The sequence below is a fragment of the Phasianus colchicus genome, chromosome 9 (assembly GCF_987193195.1).
Source record: "Phasianus colchicus chromosome 9, bPhaCol1.hap1.1, whole genome shotgun sequence".
Lineage (NCBI taxonomy): Eukaryota > Metazoa > Chordata > Aves > Galliformes > Phasianidae > Phasianus > Phasianus colchicus.
This window is the reverse complement of record NC_143444.1, coordinates 28,382,538-28,402,722: the sequence shown is the minus strand read 5'-3', so window position 1 is coordinate 28,402,722 and position 20,185 is coordinate 28,382,538. Positions and strand designations below refer to the sequence as shown.

The following is a 20,185-nucleotide window of genomic DNA, read 5'->3' as shown; positions in this document are numbered from 1 at the left end:
CACCGGCCTGCTTAATGCAAATTTATCATATATAATAGACACAGAGCTTAGAGCAATCAGGAAAAGAAGTCTCTTCTTCTCTCCTATATTTCCTGCCAAACGTGATGAGCGCACGTTAAAGCTCATTAGGTTTAAAACAGTGCTATTCTGCATTTCTCCTGTCAAACTCTAACTGGTGTTACAGAGGAAAATATACACTTAGAAAGGCTGCTAAGCCACAATGGATGGAGTTTGGAAATCTTTTATGTTATTTTATATGTCCTTTGGAAGTCTGCTCTTAACCAATTGGGTGATATATGGGGTTGGGGGGAGGGAGGGGGAGATGTTCATGCTACTCCTGAAGGTTCCTTAAGCAAATCAGGCTGTTGTTAATAGGCTTCATTTGGTCTGCAAGAAAAAAAAAAAATCACCTCTGGAGCACTTTTTGAGGTCTGTTGGTATATAGGAGTGATTTGAATGGCCCTTTCTTTTTAGAAGTGTTTATTCTGATAATTCTTGAGTTGGTAAATTCACGGTTTGGGATTAAACATGGCAATATATTTTTAGGAGCCTGATTAATGGCCACAGGTGGATTTAGCTGCAGTGATTAAGGTGTTTTCTCTGCCCCGCTGTCAGTTTGGGGTTATTTAGATACAGCTGAGCAGGATGAGGTTCCTCTCTGCCCCCAGCACCTAGACCTGCTCTCTGCTGGGAATCACAGCTCCTCACTCTGCTCGGACCACACGTTTGTGTAGAGGTGTTTTGTTGTTTGGGGCTTTTTTTTTTTTTTTTTAATATCATGACTCGGGGGGAAAATGCACACATAACGGTAGAATTATAAGGAATAGAAATCTTTGCATCAGGAAAAGCAAAGCCAGTGCCTGGCTTGGGTGCCAGAGCCGTGAACCAGAGACATCCATCCCCGTTCGGCCCCATCGCTGAGCCCCCCCAGTGGGTGGGGGCGGCAGCGGAAACTCCTTATCCTCCACCCCCCCCACCCCCCAGGTCCTAAGCGTTCTTCAAACGGCAACCGAAAGCCACGGCCCGAGCACCCACCCCCCGCATCACCTTCCTGCCGCCGCGGGAGGAAAGTTTCGGTGGGTGCTGCCCTGGGGGGCACCTCCAGGAACTGCCCAGGACCCCCTCAGCCCTTCCCCCCTTCCCTGGGAGAAAGGGTCACCTCCTCCCTCCCGCCCCACAGCCGCGCCCCGCGGATGATGCTCGGCACGGAGGGGTTCCCCCCCCTCCCTCCCCTCAGCCCTCGGTACTCAGCCCTTGACTTTGCCGAAGGTGCCGACCCCCAGCGTATCCCCCAGCACGTAGTGGCCGATCTTCACCCTCCCGTCGTGCTTCTGCTGCTTCTCGGCCATCTTCGCCCCCCGGCGGAGGACCACAATGCGCAGGGCCGGCACGGTACAGCACGACACAGCTCGGGTCGGAACGGCACGGCTCGGATCGGGCGTGCGCAGCGGGGAGCGGCGGGCCGAGCCGTGCAGGGTGCACGGGGGCGGGGAAGGGCACGCTCCGGGGCTGGGGGCAGTTTGTGGGGATGGGGATGGAGATGGAGAGGGGGGCACCTCCACGAGAAGCACCCGCTGTAGGGTGACGGTGGCCCCTGGGTTTGGCACCTGCTTGCGAGCGACACTGCGCGCTTTCGGGGTGGAGCCTCCGAGGAAGGACGCTGCCCCTAGGGTGCACCCTGCTTTGGGGTGGGGAAGCTGGCCTTGGGGTGCCTCCGCCTTCTGGGGGGTGGGGTCTGTATGGGGGTGAAGGAGGTGGCAACCTGCTGGGAGTGCCATCTGGCCATGGGGTGCAGCCTCTGGTGGTACCCCTAGCTTGGGGGTCACCTGTTCAGAGGATGTCATACCTGCCTGGGGGTGCACCCATTTGGGAATGCCACACCTGCCTGGGGATGAACCCGTCTGCCCTGGGGGGGAGGAGTGTTCTGTTGGCACACCTTCCGTGGACTGATTCTTCCTTATGGCATAGCTTGGGGTTACGCTCAGTTTATGGTGACACCTTGCACGGGGTGACCCCTGGGAGGGCAATTGCATCCAGTTGATAGGACACAGCCCCACAGCAGGGATGCTGCTTGGGCTGGGAGATGAGCAGGTGGAAGGGAGGTGGCACTGTGGGTGCCTCCTCGGTGCCCTTAGCCCTGAGCTGCAGAGATGGAGATGCTGTGCATCTGGGTATGCAGATGTGTGTGGTTGTTTTGGGGTGATGGTGGTGCCCACTGTTTGCAGCTATAGGGACGTGGTGGTGGCTGAGTGTTTGCGCTTGGCAGAGCAGCAACAGAGGCCCCATGGGTTTGTAGCTGTGATAGTACAAAGGAGCAAAACAGATTCACAGGGAAGAAAACATGAATACATCAGTAGTGCAGCCAGCTGAAACCATCTCCACACCCTGGCAGTGCTGTCAGCTGCTGCTTCTCATGGGCTAACAGCTCATCCTAATGATGGAATTATCCATTCCTTTGCATTCCAGCCATGGGACAGCCCACAGTCTGCTGCTGTAATGTTGTAAATTAGATAATAACACAGCTTTGTTAAGTGGGCTGATTCTTCTTGCTGTAGTTTCTGTCTCATTAGAAATAAGGGGGAAAAAAAAAAAAAAAAAAAAAAAGAAAGAAAGAAAACCTGTCCTGAAGGAAACACCCATTCAACAGTTCCAGCTCTCTCCTGTAATGAAAATTTCCCCTTTTGCTTGTTAAGACAGCTGTAACCCCAAAAGAAAGGCAATCCACACTCTAAAATAATAGAGCTGTTTGAGAAACTGGAATGGGAATATGTGTTTAAACAATAGCTGTGTGATAAAATAATGACCATCCTGTGCAACTGTACTGCCATAAATAATAAAAAAGACAATTTAATTCAACAAACCCATTAATATAAATAAAAATAGCAATCTCAGGGTAGAAACAAGAAAGTTGCTGTGATATAAAACCACGCGTAGTGCAATGAAACCGTATCAGCTCCATCAGAGCAAGAGATGTGCATCAAGGCATAAGGGGAGTTACAAATAACAATGTGACTGCCTTATCTAAAGTGCACTATCTCCTGGAAAGCTGATGAAAACCCAGAAGGGTCTGCAGGCAACTGCAGGCATGTCCATCCATGCAAACCTCTGCTGAGCAAAATCTCAGCGGCTCTCTCTGCTCTTTGCAGCAGGAGCCCCACAGGAGCTTGTGGGGTTTGTTTGATCTCTGCTTCCAGTCTTGGCAAGCCCTGACAGCCTGAATGAGGCACCACAACAAATAGGTGAGAGCAGGGATGGTGTTGTTCTGGTGGTTGAGCTCACATGTCGAACGGGAGCTGCTGGATGGTGATGAGCTGCTTTGCCTTCTTGTTTGTTTCCTAAATGTTGGTGACTAAATCTCAAGAGCAGACTGATGCACTGTGAGCGTTTAGCCCTATTGGACACACAGACATTGGTAAATAGAAATATTGAGTTGATACTAATCAAGCTTGTGCTCTACAGGATGTGCTTTTTGGGCTTAACATTTCCAGGATCCCATTGCTCAGTGCAGACGTGGCACCAGGTGGGTGAGCCAAGAGCCCAGCGTGCAGCAGGAACGGAGCCCTGTGCCCCAGGTGGGAGCTTCTCCTTCATTTTCCTCTGATGTTAAATACATTTCTGTGAGCACATATGTCTGTGTTTCTACCCATCTCATCCATGCTCCTGGAGCTGTGATCGCCAGCAGGAGCGATGCTGGGAAGGGGCAATGTTGCTAGGAGATGGAGGCTCCGGAGCCTGGTGAAGTGGTATCTTTATTTTTGGTGTCGATCACATGAAATAGCATTTGGCTGTGGAGCAGACAGGGATCTCTTCCCTTTGCTGGGTGAATGACACAGAAAAGAAATGTAGACTGGGCATGGGAATGGGTCAGGGTGCTGCTCTTTCTGGTTCAGGATGCATTCTCCAGTTCAACGTGACCAAAAAAAGATGAGGAATGCCATTTGTCTATTTATACAGGAGCTCAGGTTTGGGGCCATGCCATCTAACCCTTGTAAGTGCCCTAAATCTGTGGATTTTCAGCAGGATTTGTTTTGCCGTGCTGTTTGGAGGAGATAATTAATGAGATAATGCAGCAGTGGGTGAACTGTGACACGCGAAATGCTTTATTTTGAATGTTTCAGGAACTACGTGCATCAGAGGCTTTGGATTTGTAACCAAGCAATTTCCATTTGTGTTATGTAACTGATGTTATTTATCAAGCCCCATGCCCTGGCCAAGAGCAGATGTTGGACTGCAGCATTGAAAATGAACTTTTCTGGAGGTTAGTTATTCATAAACAAGCCTGTGATTGGTTTGTTGTGATGTAAGCGTGTTCCAAAACTGTAGTGCACATGGGCCCAAAGTCTGTGATGGCTTTTTTTTTTTTTTTTTTGGTATTAAGAGAAATCTGGATGGTATGGCATCATATGATGCTCCATTGAGGATGTGTGATGTAAACCCTCTCTGAGTCAGGGAGCAATGAGCGTGATGTTTCTGTCATTCCCAACAAAGCACCTTCATAGAAAGGATTGGGTTGGAAGGGAACTCAAGGATCACAAAGCTCCAACCACCCTGCTGCATGCAAGGCCACCAACCTCCATTTAATACTAGACCAGGCTGCCCAGGGCCCCATCCAATCTGGCCTTGAACACCTCCAGGGATGGACAGGGCATCCACAGCCTCTCTGGGCAGCCTGTTCCAGCTCCTCATCACTCTCATAGTAAAGAGTTTTCCCCTGATATCCAATTGAAATCTTCCCTTGTTCAACTTAAAACCATTTCCCCTTCTCCCACTATTATCAACTCTTCCAAAGAGTTGACTCCCCTCCTGTTTATAGACTTCCTTTAGATACTGAACTCTTTTAGAGAGGAAACTGCTGAAAAGAGGCTGTTTATGCCCTTAAAAGTCTAATTTAGAGGTCAAATGAGCGATGAGATACCCCATCCCACTAGAAGTCAATAGCAATCAGTGCTGTTAATTTTTTGTACATGCTGTGGTGCTCTGTTTGGGGTCATTTTTAAGGCAGATCCATGCATGAGGCCTTCTCCTGAAGTGATGGAGTTGAGCTTTTAGGCTGCATCTATGACTGCGAAGCACAATATGGATTTGGGTTGACCTCTACGGAGAGGAAATCAAAGTCTCTCTCTCCCTTCCTTTACAAGTGGAAGGCAGAGCTGTTCCAAATCCTGGAAGCATGGAGGGAAAGCAGTGACTGTGTGAGCTGCTCATAGCATTTCTCAGCGCTTTGCCAACTATGTTTTCTTTTAGGGCATAATCTGTGAGAGCTGGCAGACCTTCTCTTGGCTTTGCCTAATTAAATCAGCTGGGAAAGGGCGTGCTGATGAGGAGTAGCTCTCAATGTGTCCTCACCAATACTTCACACCAGTGAAGATATTCTCCCTGGACTGATTCAGGAAGATCTCAGGATTTGGCTACATGGTCAATCTACCCTTTTTTGACCTCACTATAAAATGCTGTCATGGGTCCATTCCAACTTGGGATATTCCATGGTTCTATGATTCACAGCCTCACAGAATCAGTCGGCTACCTCCTCGTCTTTTTGTATTTTTGCTTTGTATCAGTCAGGATGGAACAATATGTTCCCCATGTCCACAATGGCCAGGACAAGAATAGGGCTAAAATTAAACCGCACACAGATGGTATTAAATGAAGAAATGCTTGAAACGAGGCTTGGTGAAGCATCAGAATGTTATTTGGATGGGGCTGCGGAGTGCAGATGTTCCTCCCTGGGGCAGAGGGATGCTTCGAGGTCATCGAGTGGCTGCTTCACATCCCAAGCAGGGCCTGATTTGGGCTCAGCCCCTCTGGGATGCTGGGGAAGCTGTTAAGGGCTACGTGCAATTAGAGACAGAGATGGAGGTGAGCTGAAAAAATCCTGATTCAAGCTTCTCACTCAGCTGCTGCCAAGTGTAAATGTTTAGGTGGCTTTTGCTTTATTTTTGTTACCTTTAAGCTCCCCAGCTGGGAATCTGCCAGAAGTCAGAAAATTGGTTTTTAACCCAAACAGCCCCATTTGGGGCTGACACAGCTCAGAGCAGCCCAAGCTTTTGGGACGTGGTTTTGTGGGCAATATTGGTGGTAGATGGATGATTGGACTAGATGATCTTGGTGGTCTTTTCCAATCTTAATGGTTCCAAGTGTGGCTCCTCCCCTGTGCCTCAGTACTGGCAGCATCTTTGGCACCTCATGGTTCCTGCAGCTTGGGATGGAGCTTTGTTAGAGGAACTGAATTCTAGTTCCCTTTTATTTCCAGTCATGGATAGGCATCCCCTTCAATTTCAAAATAAATCTAGATCATTTCTTTTTGGATGGAGCCATAAATCTTTGCACTTCAGTTCCCCATCCTCACAACTCCTTCCTCCTACCAGCCAATGTCTGCATGGGTATTTCAGCCTGGAAAGCCTTCGACCTGCTCTGAAACTTAGATATTCCTTGGAGGCCATGACACACAGTGGCAGGCTGCTGGCATGGTGGGTTGGCTGCTCCTCAGAGACGTTTGTCCTTGCAGTTGTCTGCACACCACAGCACATAGCACTGTTTGTGCGTGTGTTTAATGCAAGTGTTGTTTCCCATAAATGCCTCTTTCTGGGGCTTGGAGAATCGCTCTCACCCTCTCTCACCTCAGTGGCCAACTGAGAAAGGTCTCCTTCACTCAGCTGGGGGAAAGGGGGAGGATTTATGAATTGGAGAGATGCATTCCTGATGTGGAATGGGCACATTTTGCGTCTCCAACCTCCCCTGCTCCTTAAAAGCACCATTTGTGTGGCAAATAGCCAAGGGTTTTATGAATGCAGCTCTTGCTTTCTCCAGCTGCTAGAAACCTTTCTCGAATATGAATTAAAATAAAAGCCTCACTAGACACTTTTAGCACTCATAATTCTGCTATTTCTGGTCTGCGGCGTGGAGTTCTTGCATCAGAAATCATGGTTGGAGAGGCTTGAGTGGCTTCTTTCAAATGTTATTAAAAGGAAAGATGGATGACTTCAATCTACAAGGGCCTGGATGTGATTGTGTACCCAGATTTGACATTTCCCTAGTTATTATGGCAGTGAAATCCCATCTCTGCAATCTTTATATAGACTTACCCTTCAGGTACCATTCTGGGATGTTCTTGAGGAATTGGTACGCCCTGGGTTTGGTGCTCTAATAAATCAACTAGCAGGAAGAAGACAAGATCAGGACCGCAATCCATGCATGGGAATATCTTAAGAGGTTTTAAGCAAGCATTTTTCTTTGCATCACAGGAGTAAGAGAAAGAGGAAACCATGGTAACAGCCGTGGGTTGGCGGAGCTGGGAATTTGCAGTTTGCAGAGGGGAGAGGGATGAGCGGTGGCAATTTGTCACCAGGCAAGCACGGGACAGGGGGATGCTCCTGATGGGTGTGCTCACAGCACTGTGGAGGAAAGTAGTGTTTTTTTGGGGGGGAAGGATTTGGAATGCTTGTAGTTGGTAATTCTGTGCAAGGATCAGCCCTGCGTACAGGGATTTTGAGTACTTCCCTGCCGAGTGGATTTTTGCCTTGCAGGCAGCCAGCAGTGAGAGGAAAAAAACTGGAGAAACGCAAAATCTCACCCGCTGGGACTGTGAAGGTGAATCATGAAAATAGGGGTGGGAATTTAGTTATATGTAGGTTGTGGGGTCATTAAGGCAGAGTGCATGCAGGTTACAGCCTCTCATATCTTCCTAGACTTATGCACGACAAGGACAGGTGAAACAGCAACTCTGCCTTATAAATGTGTAGGACACAGCAACAGGATGGCTCGATTTCTTTGCAGAAGCAGTAGAGATTATTCTGAATCTCAACCAGATCAGAAATCAGTAACATCACCTCCCAGAGACCACAATAATCTGAATGGCATTTGACACCTTTGCATGCCAACAATGCTTTTCTGATGGGGTCATCTTCTGAGATGAAAAGTTCAGTGTCTGCAGTGGTTGTGTAGAGGCTCCCACAGATGGATGCTTGGAGGTAATTACGAGGTAATCAGGCACTTTTTTTTGTCTGTGAGATGGAGGCATGTCGGAGGCTTGGGCAGCATTGTTCATGTAGGTCAACAAGCTTAACAAGGCAGCAATGAACTGCTGCACTCATTTGGGGAAAGGACGTGTAATTATCTAGAGGTTTTGATGGGCAATAATTGTTAATGGCTTTGGTACGTGAACAAGTTGCCATTGTGAAAGAAGTTCTCAGCCATCGACAGCTCCACAGTGCTCAGGCTTACACTGTGCAGATGGACAGTGAGCTGCCTTGGGTTCCCTTGCTTTCATAAATATGTAAGGCCTTTTACAGGGGCAGTAACTGTAGATCTGCCAAAGTGGGGTAACATTTTGCAGTGCAGCAACACAACTGCGTGCCAAAGCCCTACAAGCAGGTTGAGGGCATGTAAGTTCTCCAAATTACAGCACCCATAACACTTACTCCTCTTCAACCTGCGTGTCTTGCTGCTGTGTATAAAGTCTTAATGAATTTAGAGCCTCACCAAGGGGCCATTACTCATATTTTACTGATCAGAAGATAAACCCCAAATAACACATAATAAAGGGTGTTTTCCCTGATTCCCAGGCTTCTGAGCTAAACTCCAGCCAATGCTTTCTTTAATAACGCAGCAGCGTATTGGGAAAATAAACCTGAATCTGGCCATCCATGTTAAAAACAAACAAACCCCAAATCTCTTTTATGAGAAATAACAACCTTTTGGCTATATTTTGTGTGTCTGAGTAACCACCTCATAACACACTAATGATTGCTAGACATAAGCAGCAACACTACTGTATAGCAAAGATATTACTGTATTGCTTAGGGTTTATTGCATGTTAGTGCATCAATATAATTGTACCGTCTGTTTGGCAAAACTGCTTTTATAAGCAGGAGTATAATTTTACTAATGTCTTATTTCAAATTTGTGAATTAATGTAGTTTTCCAGCTTGTTCCAATATATACTGAAAGCAGTAGGTTCTTTTTTTTCCATGAACTTCAATGTATGCTGTATCAAGTACTTATGGCTCAGCTTGAGAAACGGGATATTATCATGATCCTGAAAATATTTTCTGACCAACTCACATGATATAGGAGGTGATGGAGTCACTGTCCCTGGAGGTTTTCAAGAAAGCTGTGATGTTACATTGAGTGACATGGTTTAATGGACAGTTAGACTGGATGATCTTAGTTGGATTTCCAGCCTTAATGATTCTTTGATTCATCCTACAGCAGCATTTTTGTCCCATTCTAGTACATTGTCTGATGAACATCACTTTCACAGCTGGTCTCCGCATCAGTTTTTTCCTTTGGTGCCTGGAGATTAGAACTCCTAATCTGTTTTTATCATTTCTGAGGATCAGCCCCCAGTGCTTTGTTGGGAAGCACTTCCAATCTGAGTTTACCCTCTCAAATGTGAGCCTTGAGGCTTGATGGCCGTGGGAGCCATACTTGCATCTTTTCAGAAATCTTTGAAGACCTGTTCCAAGATGATAACATTAGTTTTTCTCAAGCAACTTGAGTAGAAATCAAAATACCTTGGCTAAGTTTGCTAGGTCAAGAGGAAAGATCTGGGATACGCAGATGGAGGTGGAATCTCATGATTTTCCCAATTACACCACCATGTATCACTGCAACCCAGCAACTGCGCTGGCAAAGCTGCACCAGCAAGAAAATGGGGTCTCAGATATCTCTGATGGTCATAGCTGGACTGCGATGGAGTGTCTGAGAAGTGGGAAACAGCAGCTGAATTTGGGTCTTGTGAGCCAGCGTGTGGAAATTGAGCCCCACTGCATTGTGAGACCATCTGAGCTGCACATGTTCAGCGAAGGCACTTCCATTTGGCTGTTATCTCGGAATGGGGGAAATGTGGAAGATAAATCTGAAGGTTTTTCCAGACAAAGGGAACTTATCGAGTAATATTGAAACAGCCGGCTCGGAGCCAAGCTAGGATTTGGCCCTTATTTTGAGCTGAGTAGATAGAAACTGTGGCCAAGGATCAGCTGGAAAACCACTTAACCTTTTTTGAGATTGAACAGCAGCTTTTGCTGAGAAAGTCTGGTTTGAAATACAAGCATGAGAGAAATGGAGAGCAATGATTTGTACGATGATTGACAGCATGTCATGTAGGACAACCTACAAGCACACCTCCTGAAGGTTGTGCCATGTATGAGCATGTACCCTGATGAGGTGCAGCTAGAAAATATAAGAGGTTATAGAGGAAAAAAATGCAGTTTCTGATCTTTTTCACCTCTTTTACTGCACCTTTCCTTTATCCTGCATGTCTCAAATCCTGCTTTAGGCCCAAGGTTTGCTAGGGCTGGTGAAGGCAGAGGGATTATTTCAATATAATTCATGCATCCTAGTGCTAAGGACCCTTATTTATTGAGTTTCTCAGTCTTGCATTGCAGTTCTCTGTCCTCCAGTTCATGCTCTCTTATCCTTCACTTGACCATATATTTTATCAGCCTTTACTCTTCAGGAATGCTTGTAGGCAGTTGGGCCATCAAGCTTTCCCTTGTTCTTGTGTGTAAAGGCATGAGAAGCACACAGTTCCATTGCTGAGCTAGGATGTTTTTGTTGGGTATTTCACTATATGTCTACAATGATTTCTGTATTAATTAAGAAGCAGTATTCATTTCAATTGTATTCTCCCTGTATGTGATGGATGCTGCTTTTCCTCCTAAGTTGAGCTGAGCTAAGATAGGATCAGGGTGTCATTGTCTAATGGCTATTTTAGCAATTTAAGGCATCTTGTACCTATTGTATTCCCCTCAGGTGGTTTAAATGAGCTGATTTGTTGTACTGTGCCTAAGGGGAAGAAATAAAAAGTAGGTCCATATCATCTTTAGCTGTGCAGCATGACTGGGGATGGCCAGATTTTTGTACTGAATTGCATATGTATTTTTCTTGTCTCATGGAATAACTGTGGTATCCAGGCTTTGGATTTCTCTCTTTGGTCAGCAGCAGCCAGCACCTTAAATAGGGTCATGATGAAGGATGCTCGTGAATCTCCATGTAAAGTACAGGCAATTTTTACTCTTTAGGCAGGCTTGGTGCTTCCTCATCCCTAGTGAACTGTTTTATTTTGTAGTGCTCTTAACTGAAAGTTGCTGCTTATTCTCCATTTGGATTCCAGTGCTAGCTTTCCTGTTTTTACAAAGGATAAGGCTGCTGATTGCAGGTTTGCTACAGGGCTGTTAGGGGATTGATGATAAAAATTCCACATGAATTAATTTTCAGCCAGGCCCTCAAATCCCATTCTACTCCAGCTGTGATGCAGAGGTCTTTGGTCTGCCTTTAACAGAGCACTATCTGTTAGGTCAGCTTTCCAAAACAAAACCCTACCTAAACAGAACACACTGCAAAGACCATTTTCAATGGCAAAAGTGAGACTCATCACTTACATATGATTGGAAGACATTACAGTATTAAAAATATGCAAACTTATCCTTAGGATTCCTCGATACTTCCCAGTTATTTCTAACTGATGTATCATCTGATGTACGTCTCTCTCCATGAAGTGCAGAGCAGCTGAAAGAGTAGAGCTCCTACTCTTCATTCATGCAGTGTTTTATCATCTTGTGGAGCTGAGAACTCCAAACTTTGAGTCAATAGTTTGAGATAAGCACTGAGAAAAACTTAAGGATCTTTCACAAAGAAATTGGAGCTGCAAACCTCTGACAGGTTGCCTTTTCTATCCTGTATGGAATGTGCACACTTTTTCAAACAGCACTTGTCTTTGCCTAGCACCAAACAGTGGGATTTTGAGCCATGGCTTGGGATCCCTAAGCACTATGCACAGCAGTTGGTTAATAAGGGCACCAACATTGTTTTCTGACATGTAATGCTACAATTACTTCAAATATTTTGCTAATATTCTTTAATCACTCCTTGTGATTGTCCCCCTTCTGCATTTTCAGTTATCAACATTTCTAAATGAAGGAATGTTGAAGCATGGAAGATTAGATAAGGAAACATTCAACATCAAGAAACTCTTTGCTCAGGGGGAGGGCTTTGAACAGGACTGTTGTATTGATTTGTTACACCAGAGCCTGTGTTTTATCAGCAACACATAAATCAAATGGTACCATGCACACCAACGTACATACAGTTTTTAATAGAGAAAGGGAACCCGTTCTCTGAAGTGCTTCTGCTTGCTGGCTGACAAGAGAGAATGAAAAGTGAGTCTTTTTTTTTTTTTTTTTTTGTAAATGGAGAATGATGGAGTAGGTCTATGAGAAAAAAGACTGAGCTCATTTCAAATCCAAGGGAAGCTGCTCTGCTCCTGTCTCCCAGTGATTCATGAGCTGTCATGCATTACAGATGGATCCAACCCGCTCTGACAAAACCCATGACCTGAGCACTTCTAAAAACCATGGCATCCCAGGCAGGGTCGTGCATGCAGGACCAGGAGAGAAAGCAGGAATGTGGCTCTGGGAAGGGGCAGCCCATTAAGCTGCTGTGTAGCATTGGCAGCAAAGTGTCTCAGAAGGAAACAAAAGGACTGTGAGCTGCGATGCTCCTTCCTGTTTCTGAGATTTCGTTTTATCCTAAAACAACACCTCATCGATTTAAGCCAAGCTTTCCTATGACAGCTCAAAACCAACATAAAATCGTAGTACCTTTTTGTATAGGTTTATCTTATGTTAAACTCTGTTACTTGTCTCAGGAGGAGGATGCCTCGTTGCTTGTGTGTTGGATGACACTGGGCAATGTCTGCCAGCATCTCCAGCTGTGCAGAAGCTCTGTTTTTCCCCCACCTTATATCCAGACATGCATTTTGGGCCCTCCATATCTCTTCTCCCTCCTGCAGAATAGCGATGTTGAAGCAGGGGAGGCAAGGGTGTAAATGGGACTACTCATAGTGTCTAAGAAATCAAGCAGAGTGTAAATGAGATACCTATTGAAGCTTCAAGCTTGGCATTGCTCAGGGAGCCCAACACAAGCCTTCCTTCTCCATGGGGAGGATGTGCAGCCTCCTGCCCTGCATCCTGAAGGCTTGGTTGCCCTCCAGCACCCCCCTCCAACCCCCAGTCTGGGGTCATTGCAGTTATTTCACAGGCAGCACCATCCAGCAGGGCTTAAATACACAGCAAGGATGAGCCTGGCCTGCTAAGATCATCTCTTCCCCCATTAAAGTAAATTAAATTTGAATGGGTAGGAAGGAGAGCAAAATTTAGCTTAGCTTGTCTTTTCTGTGAAAAAGTTAATATGGCACAGTGCCCAGGCAAATTCAGCTTGCTCTGTGCTGTAGTGCTGTTCTGCAGCTAACAAACTAGACCTGACTTGCACCCTGCGTTAGCCTGGTGAGCAGACATGCCCTAAGGGTATGTCTATGCTGTAGGACAGAGTTGAGACCTGGACTTGGTTTGGCAAACCTGAGCTCTTGGCCAGCAGGGGTGTGATGTGAGGTGGGTGTCCTTGGCTCTGGGATGGGGTGAGGAGGAGGAACAGGGAGGTGTCCAACCTCAGAAAGTCTTGTGATGCATCTGAGGATTGAGGTTGGGTGGTAGAAGGGCATTTGGGGCTGGCACATGCTGTGCTCACTGATGGGATGCTCATCCCATGGAGATCGTGCAGGAAGTCATGGCCAGGATCATTTGTGTGAGGGCATGTAACTGGAAAACTATAAAAATGGCAGGAAGAAGTAGAACTTGCTTCTAGTGAGAAGAATGAAAGATACTGCAACACATACTAAATTCCTTTCTTTTTCTTTCTTTTTTCATTCCTTATCTTCTGGTTGCAAGTTTCTGCTTCTCAAGTACCAGACTCTTCTGTGTTTGCTTTGTCTCTAATCTACCACCTCTCCTAATACATGAGGAAAGTACTTCTACAACCTGAATGATTCCATGATTCTGTTTAGTGATGGGACAAGGGTAAGTCAAGTTGATGGCTGGATTTGATGATCTCGAAGGCCTTTTCCAACCTAAATGATCCCATTATTTCCACTTTGTCATCCCACAGGGCTTTTTTTCTCTGAGCTGAGCAGTGTGCCACGAGATAGAAAATGATGGCAAGGAGATGGAGAGTGAAGGCACTGTGCCCAAGTCAAGGTGTGAGGAAGCCCCAGTGGTTGTGTTTGCTCACAGCCTGTTTTTCCACTGAATGCTGCCAGCCTCCAGGCTGCTTGAACACCACATGCTGCTTGCATTGCTGTCTTCTCATCTCCCACCCCTTGATGTCCCCTAAGGTGTGCAGGCTGGGGATAGCTGCAGGTGACTGAAAATGCTGCTGGAAAACAACCCCTTGTGAGAGAATTAACTCTTGCTTTTATTTATTTTTCTGGTGTGAATACAGCCCTGAGGATGCAGGAGAGCATTGCTGGTGTTCCTTCAGAGTTTGAAGTAGTTTCTTTCCCCAAAGGTATGCACCCAGAAGAAATAGCTGCTCCCAAGCACCAGGTAATGCTGAATTACTACAGACTCCTGTTTGTGTGCTGTTCCTTTTAGCTACAATTATGGCAAAATTGCCATCGTGTAAGCAGCAGGCTGTATGAATAGCTTTATTATTTATTATTGTTAGACCTAGATGTGTGTTTTTCTTTAGATCATATCTGCACAAGAAGGCACAGTAATAATAGTCTTTTGGCTGCCGGAGCGTTAGCCAGGTTTAATTTCTAAAGACCATGAAGCTTCTGAAGCACGGTGCTGTTTATTGCTTTCTTTGTCCAATCAGTCACGGTGGAGATGGCTCTGCTTTTTCCAGCTGAGTTCTTGTGAGGGTGGGCAGTCAGGTCGTGTTTGTGCTCCCTGGCTGGCATCAGCGAAAAGTCTCTTGTTACAGCCCAGTGCCAGGCTATTTTAAGCTGCAGGATTCCCCTTTTATGGAATTATTTTTCATGTGAGTTTAACTCCGGTGCTCATCGGCACTCTTTTCTGTTTCCTTCCTATGTGACATGAAAGCCAATTTGGGGTAGCCATATAATAGCTGTCTGAGTGTTGGAAACGTGACCAGAAATGGATCAAGAAGGAGGAAGAAGAGATCGTGCCTTCTTTCCAAGGTCCTCTATCAGGAGCTGAGGGGATCGGCTTCTTTCACTGCTGGATCTCAGTATATTTCGAAACAATCCCAGGGTTTTGAAAGAGAAGGGTTTTGACATTTACTGTTTGGTGTTGGCAGGGCTGGATAAGGGAGATAAAGTGGCCTGTGACAGAGCACACAAGCTATCTGTGATCTGTTGTGCAACGACCGTCAGTGAATCTGCGTCTTTGTGTGTTTAAAGTGTATTTCCTGACATTTACTAGCAATTTTAAAGGGATTTACTCTTTGCTGTTTCATAATCTCTGGTTCAGAGTAAATTTGCAGATTTCAGAGATCAGAAGAGACCATTAATGCCATAGTCCGGGTCTCTGGATAGCTCATCCACCTAACTTCATCCCCTTCTGTACTGAACCCAATACTTTGTGTTTAGCTATCTTTCAGAAAGGCATTCAGGCATGATATGAAAGCAGAAAGATCAACCACTACCCCAACAGTTTGTTCCAACATGCGATCATTATCACTATTTAAAATAAAATGGGTAATTTACTCCTCATTTTTCTTTGTGTGCCTTTGGCTAGAAGACTTACAGCCGAACATCCATATAAAAGCAAATATTTCCTTAGCTCTTCCAAAAAAAAAAAAGAAGCAAAAGATAGAGTAGATATATATATTGCAGTGAATCTGCATGGCTTTACAGAGAAAACAGAGCAGCATCCTTTAGTGGTTTGATGCTGTGGTCTGCAGGCAGCCTGCATGCTTTTGGGCTGCATTAAGGTCCATACCATACCTTGAACATAATTTCTTCCAGTGCTGTCTCCTCTTTGTATGCATTTCCTCTTAACAGGCTGCCCAGGGAGGTGGTGGACTCACCATTCCTGGAGGTGTCCAAGAACTGTGAGGATGTGGCACCGAGGGACGTGGTCAGTGAGCTTGGGGATCTCAGAGGCCTTATCCAACCTGAATGGTTCTATAGTTGGTTGGACTCGATGATCTCTGGAGGTCCCTTCCAACCCCTACGATTCTGTGATTCTGTGATAGTTCTGTGATTCAGCCTTTTGAAATCCAGTGTCCAAAGTAGAATTGAAATGACACAGAAAAGTGAAGTGAGAGGGAAGGGTTGTACACTTAGGGGGGAAGAAAAGGGCTTTTAACCACATTCATGGGAATGTGTGAAAAATGGAAGCAAGCCTGGCTTGACCATTGACTGCTTACAGGCTATATTGCAGGATAATTTGGGAAGATGTTGTAGACAGAGAGTATGGACCAAATGGCTCACCTTGAATGAGTAATGGGAGTGCTGTCATTTCGTAATGTGATGCAAACCCAAAGTATGGATGCCACCACTCCCAGTTTTTGGGCCGAGCTCTTATCGTAGTATCAAGCAGCCTCAGTGAAAGTATGCAGCAAACAAACAGGGGAGAAAATCCTTTTCAGAGGTATAAAACAATCTTCTATTGTAAGGAGTTTGATCATTACCGGCGAGGCTTTCAAAGAAAACAGTACTGAGATCCTCTTGATGAATAGGAACATTAATATATTAGGTATGTATTATGTAAATCCATACTTCAGTGGAGTGTTAGATAAGATAAATGGGAGCAAAGAGCAGGCTTTGAAGGTTGCTGGCTTTGTGTGCATGGTGCCCATCCAAGGCTCGGCACGAGGCTTGCAGCCCAGGGGGGAGGGGGCTACCTAACAATGAACAATTATTGAATGAATTATCATGACAGAGACTGGCAAGAAGATAAGTCCAGGGATTTGTGCATTGTATCCAAATATCTGGCCTGGCCTTCGCAAGTCATGTGGGGCAGCAGTGAGAGGGATTGCAGTGGAAGCTCTGCCCTCCACATGTCTCCATCTTCACGATACACAGCCCTACAACATAGGACTACTGTGGGAACTGATGAACCCCACCATTGCTCTGTGCATGTGTTCTGCTTCAGATGGACAGGAGCTCAACAGTTCAAGCTGTGGATGCTCCATCCCTGGAAGTGTTCAAGGCCAGGTTGGATGGGACCCTGGGCAAACTGGTCTGGTACCAGATCTGGAGGTTGGTGGCCCTGCCTGTGTCAGGAACTTGACAAACTTTGGGGTTCATTCCAACTCAAGTCATTCTACGATTCTATGATTCAATACCTTCTGCTGAAAGCTATCGTAGGGACCAAAAATTGGTTTGGTCTAGACATGGAAAAAAATACATACCTTTTTTTTTTTTTCTCCTTTCAGATGGATGCTGAGCGCTTTCAAGCGGGTTATTTAGAAGGTTTGTGACCAGAAATCAATCCAGGCTGAACAAAAATGTAGATCTGCCTGTTTACATCATAAACCACAAACGCATTTGCATCCTGCAACAAACACCTGGGCAACATCCAGTGGAGACATTCCCAACGTGTTAACTACTGCCAGGCAACTGGTAAACAGTTCAGGGCTGCAGTCTGGAGTGGAGACCTTTCCTCTGAGGCTGCTGCTTATAACGGGGCTTTCATTGAGATCCTGACCCTGAAGCGTCATTAAAACATGGCACATTCTTGACTTTCAAACAAACTGCTGGGAGGTGGCCAGCATGGAGCACAGAGCTGGGTTTTAGAGGGGCTGGAGCTGCAAAGTGATGTGCCACCCCTTTCATTAGCTGTTGCTGACTGTGAAAATGCCTTCCCGGATAGGAATTGCACATAAAGGTGAATTATACAGGCAGCTCTTTAAGGCTCTGCTAATAAACACATGAAAGGAACGGAGGGAAATATTTGAAAATGCTGTTACACTGAACTCCCTTTTAATGCCACCAGCTGGGGAGGAGTGAGTATTATTCAGGACTGAGTTCTTCTCGTAATTAACGCGTGTATTCCGTAATTAAGCGCTGCTTCGATTTCGCCACACAGGATGGCTCGGGTCGGTCCTGAACACGGCTGTGGGTGCTATGGGATGGCCGTGCTGATGTCTGTAGGGCAGATGCCGTCGGAGGGCAGCAGATGGTGCTGTTCGTCTCCTTTTTGAGGACGAGGAACCCGCAGCCTCCGAGAGATGCTGGTCCAGGGGTTCCACATCTCAAATCGGGTTCCTGTGGTCTTTGCCACACCTTCGAGTGAAATAACCCGGCGTCCTTTCCTCCACTTTGTGCATTTTAGATGAGTTTTTGAGGCTTTTTTTTTTTTTTTCCCCCTTCTAACCGTGTCTTTTGTGTTTCTTTCTTTGAACAGCGCTGGAATCCTGTAACCACAGCACATCAAGATGATGGGAACTCAATTAAATTAAGGAGAAACACCAAGATTGTGAAACTTGGCGGTAGGACAAGAGCTGGTTGCAACACAGGCTGGACTTTAGGTTTGCTGGCAAATCAAATGCATCTGACACTGATGATTGGGATGCCAGGAACAGTTCCCTGACCACTCATCTACTCTGTGGGTCAGCAGGGCACGTTCTTGAGGGCTGATCCTCCTGGCCTGCACAAATCTGCATGTCCAATTTCCCGAATGGCAGAAAATTCTACATTAAGATGACATTTGTCAGCTTATTTTTTAGAAGAAATTAACTGGGTATTTGTGAGGCTTAGATTTACAGTATCGTAGTATCATTAAGGTTGGAAAAGACCACCGAGGCCAGCAAGTCCAACTGTCAACCCATCCCCACCATGCCCACTAACTACATCCCTCTGTGCCACAATCTACCTTCTCAGTGGCACCAGGGAGGGCAGAATTAGGCTCCTTTTGGATCCCACTTGTATCTATCTAGCTCCCTTACTGCAGAGACAGACCCAAGCCCAACCTTGGCAAACATTTCCTACCAGGACAGCCACCATTGTGCAGGTTGGATGATGAGACACCAGTGGGTGCAAGGAAACCCTAAAACCCACAGAGGCCAGGGCTGGCAATGCCCCACATCCCTAAATGCTGCTCAGCCCCTCTGCTGATGTCCTGCAGGAGAGCAGCAGCTGATGGTGCTAAAAATACCCCTGGGCAGGGAAGAAGTGGTTCAGCTCTGAGCTTCCCAGAAGAGTGCTGGTATTTCAGCCTTGTGACTCCAGCTTGGGACACCTGATGGGCAGCACGCGACTTTGCTCTGATTTCCCCATTTGGTAGGGAACAATCTCAGTAACGGATGGATAAGTCAGCAAACAGCATAGTTTGCTTTCTTATTTTAGGTCTCCCATAGACATAGACATGAATGATTCTGAAACATAGGCAGCATTTGGTTCTTCCCTGCTGTCACATTGTCCCCTTGATGGAAAAGCAAAGGAGATTCCTATATAAAACCCCTCCGTAGGTCTGAGGAGGCAGCAGTAAACGTGCGACCATTCGCGTGCCAAACATCCAACCACTCTGCAACCTCACTTTGCCCATTGCACCTGGGCCAAAATGAGAGGGATTCCCCAAATCTGCAAGCACACCCCCCCCCACAAAATACCCCAGACACCAGCTGAAAGCACCAGCTGTCACTGGAGTGCCCTGTTCCCAAACCAGATCCTGCTGGCACAACCCTCTGACACCTTCTACAGAAGAAAAAGTAAAAGCAGGAACTTTTTGACTTCTTTTTTTTTTTTTTTTTTTTTGCAGAAGTGTGACCTTTTGACCTGAATCACGATGAGTGGTTATGAGGAAGAGGCTGCTCTCACTTCTAAATTATTGCCATGCAATGAGCAGATTTCCATGGGGTGGCTGAAGTCGTGTCCTGAGATACGAGGGATACAAGCGTCCCATTCCTGCTCTACTTTGTACTACAAGACTGGTCTTAGAGGAGCTTATTCTCTTAAAATGTCCTGATTAGCTGAATAAAACACAGTTTCTGTTTTAATATGGTTGGATTGTGAAACATTGCAATAGAGGCACAAATGTGGGCTAGAACAAGTTTTACTGCAGACGCTTTATCTTCTGATAGTTTGTCCCAGTGCTGCATTCCTCATTCCTTGGGGTTTTGGTCCAGCTAAGATTGGAAGACAGTGAAGATCTTGGGAGATCTCCAATAACATGGGGCAAAATTCACTGATAACAGAAATGCAATGGGTTTGGTTGATCTGTATAAAGAAAAAAAACAAACACAGTCCATAGTGAGAATGTAGAGTAAGATTGAGAGGAAAAGCTGAGCCCTAAAAGGGAGGCTGGCCCGTGGTGTGTTCAGTAATTGCATTTATGAATAAACAATTAAGTATTACCAATGAATCTCTTGCATTTTATTGACCCAGGCACAGAAGCTGCTTTTTGGCACTGATGACTTGCTCGGTTCACGCTTGACAATG

At 45.9% G+C, this 20,185-nt stretch overlaps 1 protein-coding gene and 1 long non-coding RNA gene across 6 annotated transcripts in view; one reads left to right on the top strand and one right to left on the bottom strand.

Annotated features, from left to right (window-relative positions):
• PRKAA2 (protein kinase AMP-activated catalytic subunit alpha 2) overlaps positions 1–1,408 on the bottom strand; it is a 17,679-nt gene extending 16,271 nt beyond the window's left edge. Inside the window, exon 1 of one of the 2 annotated variants that reach the window (XM_090146723.1) lies at positions 1,278–1,408. Coding sequence is in view for 1 of the 2 variants with exons in the window: in XM_031603231.2 (XP_031459091.1) it covers positions 1,253–1,349 (97 nt within the window). In the remaining variant the exon portion in view is untranslated. Of the gene's footprint in view, positions 1–1,252 lie in introns of both variants that reach the window. The other variant, XM_031603231.2, reaches the window with a different exon arrangement.
• Positions 1,254–20,185, top strand: LOC116236145 (uncharacterized). 4 transcript variants are annotated; one of them, XR_016469371.1, is made up of 11 exons: positions 1,254–1,392; positions 3,460–3,572; positions 4,119–4,258; positions 13,725–13,853; positions 13,942–14,167; positions 14,275–14,378; positions 14,880–14,977; positions 15,803–15,878; positions 17,182–17,218; positions 18,153–18,276; positions 19,506–20,178. It is a non-coding gene; the product is annotated as an uncharacterized LOC116236145 (long non-coding RNA). The 4 variants fall into 4 exon arrangements; XR_016469372.1 differs by having other exon boundaries at positions 13,942–14,030; positions 14,880–15,878; positions 19,506–20,185; XR_016469370.1 differs by having other exon boundaries at positions 14,275–14,340; positions 14,880–15,878; positions 19,506–20,185.